At 36.4% G+C, this 14,987-nt stretch overlaps 3 protein-coding genes across 4 annotated transcripts; 1 reads left to right on the top strand and 2 right to left on the bottom strand.

The window, feature by feature from the left end:
* Positions 1–2,372: 2,372 nt before the first annotated feature.
* On the bottom strand, positions 2,373–5,010 carry LOC131691358 (transmembrane protein 18). 2 transcript variants are annotated; one of them, XM_058977680.1, is made up of 5 exons: positions 4,864–5,010; positions 4,607–4,813; positions 4,275–4,392; positions 4,062–4,210; positions 2,373–3,997 (listed from the first exon to the last, which is right to left on the bottom strand). In XM_058977680.1, the coding sequence occupies exons 2-5, from the start codon at positions 4,667–4,669 to the stop codon at positions 3,881–3,883; spliced, it is 447 nt and encodes a 148-aa protein (XP_058833663.1). In that variant the 5' UTR covers positions 4,670–4,813; positions 4,864–5,010; the 3' UTR covers positions 2,373–3,880. The 2 variants fall into 2 exon arrangements, with proteins under 2 accessions (XP_058833663.1, XP_058833662.1); XM_058977679.1 differs by having other exon boundaries at positions 4,607–4,885.
* A 4,181-nt stretch (positions 5,011–9,191) lies between these two features.
* Positions 9,192–10,712, top strand: LOC131690653 (elongation factor Tu). The gene has a single exon (XM_058976585.1). The coding sequence runs from the start codon at positions 9,288–9,290 to the stop codon at positions 10,659–10,661; it is 1,374 nt and encodes a 457-aa protein (XP_058832568.1). The 5' UTR covers positions 9,192–9,287; the 3' UTR covers positions 10,662–10,712.
* Positions 10,713–10,782: 70 nt separating this feature from the next.
* On the bottom strand, positions 10,783–12,058 carry LOC131690654 (S-methyl-5'-thioadenosine phosphorylase). The gene is made up of 2 exons (XM_058976587.1): positions 11,899–12,058; positions 10,783–11,843 (listed from the first exon to the last, which is right to left on the bottom strand). The coding sequence occupies exons 1-2, from the start codon at positions 11,914–11,916 to the stop codon at positions 11,025–11,027; spliced, it is 837 nt and encodes a 278-aa protein (XP_058832570.1). The 5' UTR covers positions 11,917–12,058; the 3' UTR covers positions 10,783–11,024.
* Between the last annotated feature and the right edge of the window lie 2,929 nt (positions 12,059–14,987).

Raw genomic sequence — 14,987 nt, 5'->3', positions numbered from 1 at the left:
TGACCAGGTTTGTGTTATCGTGTAGGCTACGTTTGTACCTTTGGAATGAGAGATTGATAGTGTATATGAGAGAATAAGAAATTTGCTTGCAGAGAGAATTGGGCCCTAAACCCATATTGTATATTATTTGACCATGGCAGTGGATAATAAAGGTCGCCAAGTTAAGTACTAAAATTGATCACAATGTAACTTAACTAAAAAGAAAATATTCGTATCCCAAGTTTCTGTGATATAATCACTGTAATACTGCTTTGGTGGAAAAGCCCCCGGACCACATCAAGGTACAGTATCATGCCGAGGGAACTAGTTTTTTTTCTCCTTTTTTTTTGTAACTTTATTTGTATCTTATGTATTTACCGCTATCCAAGTAACTTCCTTGACCTGATTCAAAGTCTGTACTAACAGGTTATCGTGCTCAATAAAATTACAAATTACAAATTACAAAACGCTGCAGAATTGGTTTAATAATACAATGTTTGCACTACAGAGTTATAACACGTTTTAATAATTAGCAACAAGAAAAATGTCACCAAGATAGCATAAAAACCCGTTTTAACTGGTAGTGCGAACGTTGCATAACAATGTAATTTATCAAATAATTTCATTTTTTCCACCACTTATCGATCAAGAAATACTTAAACTTAAGATGGTTTACTTAAGTTCATTAGTACATTATTGAAAATTTAAATGGAAAATGAAATTTCATATTTCATGGAGAATCTGTATATTTCCGTTGGCGGGCATGGGCTTCTTCATCACAGCTCTCAATATGGAACTTTTCTTTTGAATATATTTTCTGGACAAACCAGCTTATTTTTACTAGATGGATCAGCCAAATAATGCCAATCACCTAGTGAGATACTTGATTAATTAATAGATTACCGTTGAAAGACCTTCAATAAATTATGTTTTGATGGGGAGGGTATATAGCAAATTGTAACATATGAAAACAGGCGAGTGAACAAGAACGTGAGTCGATATGTGTGATAGATGAAATTCATTTGCACGCTCTTGAAAAAAGCTACATTTTTAATGTCACCGTGGTCGTGTCCTGTACACAACCCTTTAATTTTTTTCGAACCTTATTGTCCGTTATCTGCGGGTGTACATTGCAAAGTTTAATACGCATGGTTATATTAACCATAGTAACCTATTAAAGCTGCTTCACAAAAATAGAAGATAAAAAAATTGTGTGCTTCTATTAGTAGAATCTTGCAGATTATTTGTCATCAAGGTAAAATATTTGGGAAAATTAAAAGTGGGGAGAGATGACTCCAGCATCTGAACCCTAGATATCGGCCCATAAGCTCGCGGATCGCGGCCACCGGCTGGCTTTACACCCCTTTTACCTCAGAAAAGCTTCTCGGCTGGGATTGAACCAACGACACTTACCATATTGCTAACGGCTTGTTTTGTTCTCACATATTTTTTTCACTGCGTAACCAGGGGTTGCACCAATAACAACGAAAAAATAACAGTTTTCGTCAATGTTGCTAGTTTCATACATTTTCATATCAAATGTCAAATTTGACTTTTCCAGTTACCTGAGTCACTGAGGGGTAGTCATATTTATGATACAGTTTTGAAATGCAAGTGTCTAGTCGTGTCGTTGATTGAACCCAGATCCACTGGTGTGAGAAGCGGCCACGCTTGCCACTCAGCCACTGGCACCGTCTGAGCTCGTCGCTTTACAAGCCTTATATCGTGGATAATAAACCAGTGTACTGTTACCCGGCAGTTTCTCACGACTAGTATATAAAGTTCATCATAGACCAATTTAAATAATTCGCTCGATGCAGTCTGTTGTCTATAGTTGCATATGTTTATTTTACGTTGATTTATACCGACATTTAGTCGCTTATCTCTAAATATCTACTTGTACGCGACTAACATCACACAATAAATTGTGATCGGCAACATATTTTTGGGTAATTATTTTAGCAAATGAGGTGCACATAAAAAAACTATCCGATTGACATATGTCTGACTGTCTGATTGTTACATAATAAAATTCATAACATTTTTCAATCACACCATTAAGCCATTATTATTGGCTTCGCTGTCGGCAGCAAAAAGAAATAATTGTATTTTATTTACATCTGTACAGTTCTTATAACGTCGCTGTTGTGCTATCTTATGATAAACGCCATTTTGAGGTAAACTTAGTTAGATATGGGACCATTCATAAATTACGTAACACAAAAATTGCCCAAAATTGACTCCCATGTAACAAAGTGTCATAAATTTCTCCATCCCCCCTCCCATACTACGTAACAAATTCCTTGAATTTTTTTTTCGTCGGTGAAAACATGTTATGTTACGATCTATCTTACTCCCCCTCCCCCCTATGTCACAACTTGTCGTACCCCCTCCCCCCCTAAAAGCTTTACGTAATTTATGAATGGTCCCTATGCCAAATTACTTGTCTAAAAAATATCTATAAAGTGGCGTTTACAGAATTTTGACATTCTGCTTGGTTACTGAAACATAGCGAGAAACGTGCTGAGAAATTGTTTTTTGCTTCAAATGACGGTGTCAGGGGATTGGTTCAAGTCTCGACAAACATTTAATTACGGCTTAAAAGCCAACTGTCAAAATTCTCTTTGAAAGGAAATTCCGGACATACCGTTACTCGCCAATCACAGATGTTGGTAGTAAACAAAAGAAAAGATTGCTCTTTCATTAATTGCTATGAACTGTGTTTAGCCAGTAACGGTTTGTCCGGAATTTCCTTAAAAAGAGAATTTTGACAGTTGGCTTTTAAGCCGTAATCATATGTTTATCGAGAAGTTATCATGATGTGTTAGATGTTTTCTGTGTAAAAGTACACTCAGGTTTTTCCAAGCGGGGGATACAGGCCGCGTAAATAAAAACCGCTTAAATTTCAAAATCCGCGTAACTGAAAACCGCGTAAATTTCAAAATCCGCGTAAAAAATACCGCGTAAAAAACCTGAGTGTTTTTGAGAATCGCAATGGCATAATCGTTTTCAAAATAAAAATACACGAAAGGTGAGAAAATGCAGCTTAAGTTTCAAATTGGAAATATAGCATATTTGGCAACACCGAAATTACTATTTTTCTAGAATCCTTGACTTATTTCCTTCATAATGCAGCTCACCGATTGTTTATAGACCAAATTATATGAATAAAAGGTAATAATTCATGCTTTATTGGTATGGATAATTTCCCATGCACGATTATGACCCCATTCAAATTTTGTCGTCGAAACACGCCTATGACACGTGGGAGTGCGACTTTTGTTTCTATGTAAAAACTCGCAATATATCTTCGTGGTATTTGGGAGACAAATACAGAATAAATAGAAGCATCAATTGTCTTTTCTGAATTGTATCTACCATTTATAACTCTCAAAATATTCAACCTCAAACTTTAAAATCGTTTTTCTCGAAATGTGCTAAATGGTGCTTCTCATAAGATAGCACAACGACGATTAGTCTACATTTCGTATTGAACGGATTGAACGCCAAATTAAAGTTCTGAACTGTCGCAAAGCAATCCCATTGAGCAATATTCCTAACAAAGCGATGGTGTATGATTTATTAACTTAGCGTTCAAAACTCTATAAGACAAACCTATGTTTGATGACACTAGACCCCGAAAAATTGAACGTCGTTAACTTCTTACCTTTATAAATTATTTTCAACACATTCTCAGTTAAGAATCTGTGATGAAAAGCAAAATAGCTGGTTATTCCTTCATCGCCTAAAATGTGTGGCTGTGTGTATTTTATAAGGTGATGTTTGAAGTTCTGCTATTTTATCCTTGTAGAATAACGCCCAACAATAATAGGTACTACAACACACCGACAAAACTTTAGTGCACGATTGATTGGGAATAGCACAAATTTGGGGTAAATTTTCATTCTTCCTTGTCTTGTTTTATCCTATGACGACTATTCGATTGACGAATCTGCTGCCGCAACTGAGCCGTTTTAAGACGAGTCATTAACTGGGTGGATTGATACAGCCAACTTCCCTACAATGTTATAAGATAATTGCAAAACGCTTTCTTAGTACTTTGGCACAAATTTGATACATACCACCATTAGCATACAGTTGAGAAGAATTGGCACCGAAAATACTATTGATATGAATAGTCCTTTATCGTCAAAATATTGTTGTTTTGAAAATATTCTCCAATTGATAGCAGCATACTCATTAATACTTTCAGAAAAATATACTAACAACACTAAAAATAACGTGATGTATTGTACATCAATCTAACAATGATATGATTTGTTATGCTCACTTACACAAAACTAGGAACAAGAACACTTGAAAGTTGCCGCAATTTCTAGTTAGCAATGCCGTTGATGTAATGCAAATGTGAAATGCTATCAACCCGATGAGCCAGGGATCAAACCAATCGATCTGCAAAAAAGTTAAATCCAGATTTAATTTTTTTTATCCATATTGGATTTTGGAGAGATTGATAAAATACTGATATATTTTCTATCAGCTAGAACGTAAAACTAGCTATTTTCTGATACGTTATACACCCACGCGACTGCTCATTTGTTACAAAACAAATCACGCCAAATATTAAATTTATCATAATTAATACTAGATGTAAATCAATACTTACATTCTGTAGAAAAGTGACAAAACCTTTAATTTCATTAATTTCAACAAAAGTAGGGTCAGTCATCTTGGACCAGATTGCTCAATTCCACTGCTGGTTTTCTTTATCAAATCGCCGTGAAAATCCTTGAATTGCAAGTTTTAACTTTTTGCGTCCTACTGTTAATTGTTACGAATTATTGATAAAAATAGGCCAATATTATTACTTCTCCTGTAAAACTAATTTTTAGTAACAAATAATAATTGTTAAGAAGTGTTTACGTTTTCCTTCCCAGCAATTTGGTGCGGCTGAAGTTTGACAATTATGTATATAATATACACGCTACCAAAAACTTAGCAGGTGTCCCCTGTCGTATTGATTCGAATTGAAACTCGTCGAACTCGAGGTAGAAATAATAGTGCAGTCTCGACGACAATACTTCAAATCTGAGACGAGACATGGAAATAGCAAAAAATCGAACGTCAAATGCAACCATGGGGTACTGCCAAATGCAGCTTTAATAATTTAGTGCAGTACATTTAAACTATGTGAGGCAAAAAGAGAGGCTATGTGAGACTAACGATAGAATAAACAGGAAACAATTTACAGCGCAAATTCGTTAGTTGGGTCACGACTGCGCCACAACTAGCGAATCGTATCTGTTAATTGGGGCAACTGACAACTGGCAAAAATTACCCGAGGAAAACGCTGATTGTTGTTTTTTATATAAAAAATAAACAAAAACATTTGCGGTTCACGAAAGTTGGTTGTTTCCTTCCAGTTTAAAGTTGATTTTTGTGACAAAGTATGTCATTAGTGTTCTTTTTGTCGTTCATTTTTTTTGATAACTTCGTTCACATAAAACAGAAAATGGATACACCACTGGAAAAAAAAGCCGATAAAGCGCACGCATACTACGTTGCCAGTAACTAAAAAATCATTACATAATGTGATTGAATACATCAGAGATTACCTTCAAAAATTCGTAAACTAACCTCTTTGCGACACAAACTAATTAATGCTAAATGGAAGAAGCGCTACATTTAACACATTTATTTCACTAAAAACATTCCGGAATATGAATTGGATCATTAAATGAAGAAACACAATCTTTTTTCACCCAAAATGCAAAAAACTATATGCATTGCATGGTGTTTATGTCAAATAAAAATAACCCTGCGGGAAAACCGGAAAAACATGTATTCATTTTTTCTGACAGGGCATCATTTGTCGTGAAATTCGATATGTCAAATGTTTCTGATAATGTCAAATCAAGACTGTCAACATATATCTTTATTTTAAATTTAAATTTTATTTTCACGTTGCCTGAGTTGGAAAAAAACATTGTTGTAATCACGAAAATCAGCTTTATCGATGTATGTAATAAAAAAAGATTTTTTTTCTCATTTAATGACCCAATACTCAACTGCATATCATGCCTTCCATTTGAGACTTAGTTTGAGAAAATCGGTTCAGTCATCACCGAAGAATGTGATTTTAATTGTGCAATATACCCGGAATCCGGGACTTCTGGAATTGTCGATATATTCGATGAATGTTTGGTTGGCAATCAGTGATCTAGACCTGCGAATCGAAATAATTTGGTGACCAGATCAATAGATTTTAGCCTCTGAGGCTAGGGGCAGATCACTCTAGGAATATAACAAATTTGCATCAACTTAGAAAAAATGCATTTAATTTCCAATTTTGCATCAACTTTGCACTCCCTCGCAGAAAAGATTACTTAACAATCGTCCTACGCTGATCCACTTTGTTCGATGTTTTGTTGAATCTAGGGCTGTTATTTTGTACACTGAAAAAACTAGACACGTTAACATTACGTGGAAAACACTTGAATTGATTCAATTGTAAACCACATGAAAAGGATAAGTTTCACTTGTTTTTGGGGCTGTGCCAACGTAAGGACTCGATTCGCACTCACAAAAACGCGACGCGAGACAGGACACAACACTTATTGTCCTTACTAACTTTAAAAAAGGATTAAAAATTAGCTTTTTGTCGACCGGTTTCGGGCTCGATGTTGCCCATCTACAGGACGATGTCCGACTGATTACTGGATGACAAATACAATCATACTGCGTGCAGTACTCGTCGAGAAGAGAATTGGGTCATTAAATGAGAAAAAAAAAGTCGTTTTTATTACTTACATCGATAAAGCTGATTTTCGTGATTGCAACAATGTTTTTTTCCAACTCAGGAAACGTGAAAATAATATTAAAATTTAAAATAAAGAAATATGTTGACAGTCTGGATTTGACACTATAGGAAGAATTTGACATATCGAATTTCACGACAAATGATGCCCTGTCAGAAAAAATTAGGGCATGTTTTCTCGGTTTTCCCAGAGGGTTATTGTTATTTGACATAAACACCATCCATTGCATATAGTTTTTTTTTTTTCATTTTGGGTGTTGTCCTGATAGGAGATGTAAACAACCGCGGTTTTCCTATGTATGGTTGCCAAGTTTACATAAGATTTATTTTAAAAAACAAAAAAAATCGTTTTTACGTATTACAACGATTTTTTTTTTGAAATAATGTTATATTATGTATATTGGACCTAAAATTTATCGAATGGAATGGAAAACTATATATAGCTTAATGACCCAATTAAAAAAACACAAAAAAATTCACTGAATTTTCAGGTTTGTCAAGTGGAAAAGGTGTGATGATATTGGCGCGTCGTCCTCGTTCATAAGCGCGTGTTCAGCAGCTATGTACATTGATTCCCATGCGTTCAGGTGTGCAGCTTTCCGTACAGTTTTCACGAGTTTCGCACTGTCCCAGTCTATTGTGTGATTGTGGGCTATAGTGTGTGCTGCCACACTGGAGTCGTTGCCTCTTTCGTGGTCGACAGCATGTTTATGTTCTCGAATGCGGACTTTGAACTTTCGGTGAGTTTGTCCAATACACACTACGGGGCAATCTTTACAGAGGATTTGGTTTTGTCTTTTATGGCGATTTCGCTTGAACCTGAAACTGAGTCAGGTTCTAACCCCAACCGCTGTCAGTTCATACATTTTGACAGCAGTTGGGGTTAGGAACTGACTCAGTTTCGCCTCAAACGAAAACCACATTAGATTACACAAGAGGTCTTTCAAGGTGTTACCACTTTTGTATGCGACTTAGTAACCATGCTGTTTTAGGACGGTTTGAACGGGGTTAGTAACCGATAACCAGGAAAGCGGACAACAAACTAAAATTCGGGATCTACCGAGCCCGAAACCGGTCGATAAAAAGGTAATTTTTTATTCCTTTTTTAAAGTTAGTAAGGACAATAAGTGTTGTGTCCTGTCTCGCGTCGCGTTTTTGTGAGGATACGTTTGCCATTTGAATATCTAGTAAAGTGTGGGCAATGTGATTTTCAAGTGGAATTCTTGCGAACATTATGTGAAAATCACATAAACATCATAAGAAATACCATTGACTAAGATTTCCAAATGAATTACACGTGAATATCGATTAGTTTTACCTATAGATGTAATGGGTAGAAGAATCGACGAAATCAATTGTTTTACATTACATATGCACTATATGTTTTCCACATGTTACGTGGAAAGTTGATACAATGCGACTCAACAGCATGGCAACCAAAATTCAACGGTAAAGCGTAACGTATTCATGTGAAAGTAGTATGAATATAATTTGAAATTGCACATGAACTGCGTTTTAATAGATTTTCATGTGAAATTCGAAGGGAAATCATTTGATTTGCTTTTCAACATGCAAGTGCACTTGAAAATGATGTTAAATTTCCTTTGGTTTTATATAGAAAAACTCTAGAAAGAGAACTGCGGAGACTCCATTTTGGATTCGCGTTTAGCTGTCAAAAAACGAATCCAATCGAACATTGTCTATCCTTATAACATTGGACGTGTTGCCATACAATGCCGAGGCATACGTTGCCAAAAATGCTGTGTTTCTCTCCGCAGTTCTCTTACTATGAGTTTTTCTAGTTTCATACTGTGTTTTTTTGTCAGTCAAAATGCATTACGAATATCTATTTTGATGGAAAGAAATGCATTTAATTTCGCTGAGTTTCTAAAGTTCCTTTTATTTCAGCCTGATGCAACTTGCACCAACTGTCTTCACTGGGTGGACACTCAACATGTCCGACGCATTCTTTCTTCCGTACGATAATTTCATCCCAAAAAAACAAGAAACCATTCACAGACGCTCACATATACGTAAACCGTCAAGAATGGACCGGCGACTTCTTTAAACAATAATTTTTCCATAGACAAGTGCCATCGTGGTGCGCCGCGCTTAGCAATGAAAGTTAATGAAAGAGAAAACTTTTCTCTTTTGTTTACTACCAACATATGTGATTGGCGAGTATCGGTTTGTCTGGAATTTCCTTTAAAAGAGAATTTTGACAGTTGACTTTTAGGCCGTAATCATATGTTTGTCGAGAGTTTATAAATAGATAGAATTAACGTTCGGATTTTTATCAGTGTATGTGTATCGAGATATTTTTACTTCAAAATGTGCTAAATTTTTCTGTGCGTGCATTCGACGAGTTTTGAGTCGAGCCAAGCATCAAGTCCTTATTTTTGTATCACTGTTTTGTGTCATCTTCGTACCTCCGCGCTTTTGACAAGTAATAATACTAACGTTCATTATTTAATTTATTAGCAATTTTTAACACTCGAAAAATTATGTAAAATTTTGTTATTTCAGAAAAATGGGTCTTTCTTGTGTGTACAACAGTTTCAACTCAAAGTTATTTACAGCAGCCGTGAGGCATTTACGTAGGCAACCGATTGCTGATATAATACCAAATCGAACTGTTATTGGACACATTAAACATCCTTCTAGCTGTCGATTGCTTTCATCGGAGGCAAAGCCGGCTGAACATTGCAATGTTGGGACAATAGGACACGTTGATCATGGGAAAACAACTTTAACGGCCGCCATCACAAAGGTACTGTCGAAGGACGGGCACACAAATTACGTCTCCTATGAGCAGATTGACCGAGCTCCAGAGGAAAAGGCACGAGGAATTACGATCAATGCGGCGCATATTGGTTACAGTACCAAGAAGAGACATTACGCCCACACTGATTGTCCAGGACATGCCGATTATGTTAAAAACATGATATCCGGAGCATCACAAATGGACGGTGCAATACTAGTAGTAGCGGCGACGGACGGACAAATGCCTCAAACGAGAGAGCATTTACTACTAGCGCGACAAGTTGGAGTTGAAAAAATTGTTGTATTCATCAACAAGGCCGATCAGGCGGATGAAGAAGTGATTGAATTGGTTGAAATAGAGTTACGAGAGCTGTTGAGCGATTTCGGGTTCGATGGCATCAATAGTCCGGTGGTGGTCGGTTCTGCACTTCTTGCTCTACAAGGAGATCAGTCAGCGATGGGAGAACCATCGATACAACGGCTTTTGGATACTATTGATAATTACTTTCCTATTCCCTCGAGAGATTTTGTGTCCCCCTTCCTGTTACCCATTGATAATGCTTTTACGGTACCTGGAAGAGGAACAGTTGTTGTGGGAACCCTCGCGAAAGGAACTCTACGCAAAAATGACGAGGCAGAACTGCTAGGATTTGATGAACATATTAAAACTACTATCGGTGGACTTCAAGTATTCCAAAAAGATGTCGGCAGCGCAAAAGCTGGTGACAATATTGGCGCCTTGCTGAGAAATGTCAAAATCTCCACAGTACAACGAGGTATGCTTCTTTGTGCTGCTGGAAGTGCACGCATTTCAAATCATTTTGATGGCACTATGTACCTGCTGGCGAAAAACGAAGGCGGTCGCTCGAAACCACTGACATCAAAGTATATTCAACAATTGTTCAGCAAAACGTGGAATGTGCCATGCAGGGTGGATCTTGTCGGTCAAGAAATGCTTTTGCCAGGAGATCATGGAGCAATCAGGCTAACTTTACTGCGAAAAATGGTCATGACTTGCGGACAGACCTTTACGATTCGAGAGAATGGTAAAACGGTTGCTACCGGAATAGTTACGAATGTTTTAGATTCGGTAGATCTGCCACAAAAGAAGCTAATCAAGCTGCACCTGGACGGGTTATGAACTGTCGGAAAACGAGTCATTAATTAAATGAAGATAGGTTATACAAATTAACGTGAGATATGTACATACATTGAATTAGTACCCGAAAATCCGGATTGAATACAGAAGGGCCTATTTAGCATAAGTTTCCATGAATGTTTTTATTTCGTCCATCTGAATTGATATAGGTTTTGGGATCAATTTAAAATCTTATAGGTTTGGTTTACAAATTATACACCCTTCCCGAATTGACTAGGTTCAAATGAATATGACACCATAGTTATTCTAATAGTTGTTTGTCTTATTGACACATTAAGTTTCAAATGCAAGTTGAAAAGTGGAAAATTTTTGCGCTTAAAGCTAACAGTGAAAAAAAAATCCTATTTATTCAGAGTGCGGTAGCATGATACTTCCGTTGACGACGTTTTTCAGATCTTCAATCGTTTCAGTCCAATCGATAGCAGCAATCTTTGGAATGACTGTTGTAATCAACTCCGTGACCTTTGTGACATTTTTCTTGAAAGTGGACATCACATCTGCCACATTAACAATTTCACCACTGTCCCTCCAGCAATCATAATCAGTGGCCATAGCAATAGCGGCATAGCATAATCCAGCTTCCTTCGCAAGTACAACTTCTGGAACCAATGTCATATTTACCAGATCGGCGCCCCACTGACGGAACAGATTACTTTCGCCTTTGCTCGAAAATCGTGGTCCTTCGATAGTCACAACGGTACCTTTATCGTGTACCCCAATACCCAGTTCCTTAGCCGTCTCAATTAGTATCTCACGAGTACGACTACAAAACGCCGGTTCCATCGGTATGTGACAAACTCCAACAAGCAGTTCATTTCCGTCGTAAAATGTTTGAGTTCGCTTTGTTGTGCGGTCAATAAAATTATCCGGTATGACAATGTCACCCGGGCATATTTTTTCCTGCAATGAACCGGTTGCTGTAGATACGATTAAATGCGTACAGCCTAGCGATTTCATAGCCCAAATATTCGCGCGATAGTTAACGTTTGAGGGCATAATTGAATGGTTCCGGCCATGTCTTGACAAGAGAACGCAATCAACTCCAGCTATTTTGCCTTCAATCAGGACATCTGATGGGTTCCCAAAATATGTGGTTACCACTTTTTCCGACCGAGCTTCGATTATTTGACTGTCATCCAATCCAGAACCACCGATTATTCCGATCTAAAATGTAAAGGTAGTTCGTAGAGCATGATTGATGAAATATGGTTACCCTTACCTTTATTGGAGTACTCATTGCTTCTAAATATCAGCGAATTAATATTATAATGTAATATATGCGTTAATAAAACACAATTTAAAAGTAAACGCAATCAGTTGTTAGCTGTTACTGTCCGGCTACCAATAAAAATGTACAAAATGACTACGACGGTGCGGTGTGATCTCTGATGGTGTAAATATGACACCGAATAAGTCACTCATCTATGAGAGAGAGGTCACGTCCAAAGACGATACTTTAAATATAAAGACACGCGGAAAGAAAAACCGTAAATTTAGCTACAAGGTTTACCCCGTTAAACTCATTCCGGAACCGGTTCGGATTTCTGAATGGAGTCATTATGGATTCCAAATCAAATGCAACAACCGATTCCGACTCAGAATCGGTTGTTGCATTTGATTTGGAATCCATACTGACTCCATTCAGGATTCCGAATCAAATTCCGAATGGTTTGACCGGGACCAAGTTATTTTGTCTGCTCGTTTGGGCAACCATGATTTTTGTGTAAACAGCGAGTTACTTGCCGCATAGTTAAAAACCATTTGTCACATAGTCCAAACAATAAACCTATATTATGGGATATATTAACCATTAGAGCTGATACTTTTGTATTGTTCCTACAATTTGGACTTTGATTTTATTCAATGAATATAACAATAGTTCTACAATCTCCCCAATAGTAACGACGCATTGAATGGTTAAAATATAAAAGAACAATTCCAATACTGTAACCATATGTGATATTGTACATGTTGATGGTCATGTTAATGGTTCGAATGTTAAACAAACAATATCTGAAATGGTTTCGCTTATTAACAATTCTGTAAATAGATCTTATGTGAAATTGTTGCAATATATTCCAATGTGTTAGGAACCCTTCTCTTGTAAATATTTAGAACATAAATTTATTATTTCTATTGCAACCTTTTGCATAAGTACTCTTAAAAATTTACAATATCAGATAATAGTTCAATCCCAGGTAATGTGTAATTCACTCAATTTACAAAAATATTTCGGCCAACCTTATGTCAATGATAGCTATAGGGCGCTTGCAGAACGCATGTGTATTGGTGAGCCGTTGGGCAGGCAAAAATGACAGCTGCATATAATGTATACGGATCGACGAGATTATTTTGTTTAAAATAATGAATTCATATTATTTCGAGCAAGTAAGGAAATATCCAATGCTATATACAATGCACAACTATACATTCTTCATGTAACGTAATATTTGCAAGCGAAGTAACTAGTTCAAAGTTACGCGGATTAAATAAAAATTTAGTCAAAGTTATGCTTCACAGCCAAATATTCCAAACGAGTTTTTCCAAAAAATGCATCTTATTTCAAAATTGTGAAATATCTTGTAGGTCGAGAAAGTTCATGCATACAAGAAAGGTCCAAGAATGATTTTAATCCCTATAAAACTTAATCTTTGGTTTTGGAAATATTGAATTTGGATTTATTATCATAGATAGTGGGGTCAAATATTTCTCCATCCCAATATTTGTAAAATACAATTTGTAAAAAATTTAAGTTTTATTTCTAAGGGTAAACACATTATATTTGAAACCTGGATGCCGGTAGATTCCACAGGAATAACTCAACATAATTGGATTTAGAGAAGTATGCTTAGATACCAAGTCGGTCTACTTCAGTTCATTTGGTAATGTGCATTGCCATATAATTGACCAGAACTGCTGCTCTCCACTCGTTCTGGATAATTATTTTTTCAATATGTAACTTAAAAATCTGAACGAATATCCCCGTGTGGAAAGCGAAACAATTCTTCACTACCACGGTCGTTCATGTTGCCACCATAAACTACAGACGTTCTAAGCAGGTTTATGTATAAAAATGTTTAAATAATCCTTTTTGTATAGAGTTATATAGTCCCAGATTATTATTATGAAACTGGAAGGAATTATTATCGAAAAGAATATTATTTTAATTTAAATCGTCTTAATCCATCAAATGTAAACATGCAATGTGTGCCCAACAGATGCTTTGACTGTGTGTGTAGCAAGAGCCCTATAGAAATAATAAGCTTTTTTTCTCTCTTTTTGGCACAGACCAGGTTGATCCATATAGCCAAGTGTTGTCAAGTTTCATTAGTCAAGTGACATAACGAACCCGTTTGAAAGCAGAGTGATTTTTACTTAGTTGTCGCGATTCAAGCAATACCGAACCACATCGAATTATGTAAAGTTTTGGTACATTTTCACTCCTGCTATGACTCAAACATTTATTTTTATTTCTTCTAGGTATTTGGCAATTTGTTTGTACTCATTATAAGGCTTTGTTCTTGCTATTTTAATAATATCTGAACTATTGTTAAGTACCGGATATTTACGACGGGATGAATTGTAGTTCGTGCATTCGAAGAGGACATGGGATAGGTCCTCCGCCGTATTACAGGTTTCGCATAATGGTTTTCGTATCAGACCCCAGTTGTGTAGTCTCTTTTTTGTGGCAGTATGTAATGACCTTATTCTAGAAAGTCTTATGGTGTCAACTGTTTTAAAGGGCAATAATTAGGTTTTACACCAACCGACATAACCCCACAAAATGAGCTGGATGAACTTCGTTTGACAATTCTCGGTGGTTTGTTTACATGGTAGTTACGTAAGTTCGAATGTAACAGATGAGCACCCGTTGCACTCGCACTCACGCGACTGACAAAGTAACAAACCACCGAGAATTCTTGAGCGTTTTTTCAAAACGTCATATCTGCAATGAGTTACTCTCTTTGTTTACTTTCTCTTTCGATTTTTACGGCGTCACTATAACACTTTTCACTTATTTTACAGTACAGATCGAAAGACGGTGGTTTTAACTAGCATTTTATGCAAAGAGCTGAGGGATAAATGTTAAAGTGACCAAATTCTTAACAGAACAGAAAGTAAATAAAGAGAGTAACTCATTGCAGATATGACGTTTTGAAAAAACGCTCAAGAATTGTCAAATATGAACTTCATTCATCGTGAGTTCATTCGTGTCGTCATCTCATAGAACTCAATAAGCTTTATGTTCTAAACTCGATGTAAACAGTACAAGCGAACTGTCAAAAATGAACACTCAGTTCATTTGTA

The sequence above is a fragment of the Topomyia yanbarensis genome, chromosome 3 (genome assembly GCF_030247195.1).
Source record: "Topomyia yanbarensis strain Yona2022 chromosome 3, ASM3024719v1, whole genome shotgun sequence".
NCBI lineage: Eukaryota > Metazoa > Arthropoda > Insecta > Diptera > Culicidae > Topomyia > Topomyia yanbarensis.
Note: the sequence above shows the minus strand (reverse complement) of the source record. Positions and strands in the feature narration are given on the sequence as shown.

Bases quoted from the DNA above. Each gene is read 5' to 3' on its own strand.
- LOC131691358 (XM_058977680.1), bottom strand. From the start codon at position 4,669: ATGACTGACCCTACTTTTGTTGAAATTAATGAAATTAAAGGTTTTGTC. The intron at 4,211-4,274 runs GTAAGTGAGCAT...CGTTATTTTTAG, and splicing joins GTTCTTGTTCCTAGTTTTGT to TGTTGTTAGTATATTTTTCT. The intron at 3,998-4,061 runs GTATGTATCAAA...ATAACATTGTAG, and splicing joins TCAACTGTATGCTAATGGTG to GGAAGTTGGCTGTATCAATC.
- LOC131690653 (XM_058976585.1), top strand. From the start codon at position 9,288: ATGGGTCTTTCTTGTGTGTACAACAGTTTCAACTCAAAGTTATTTACA.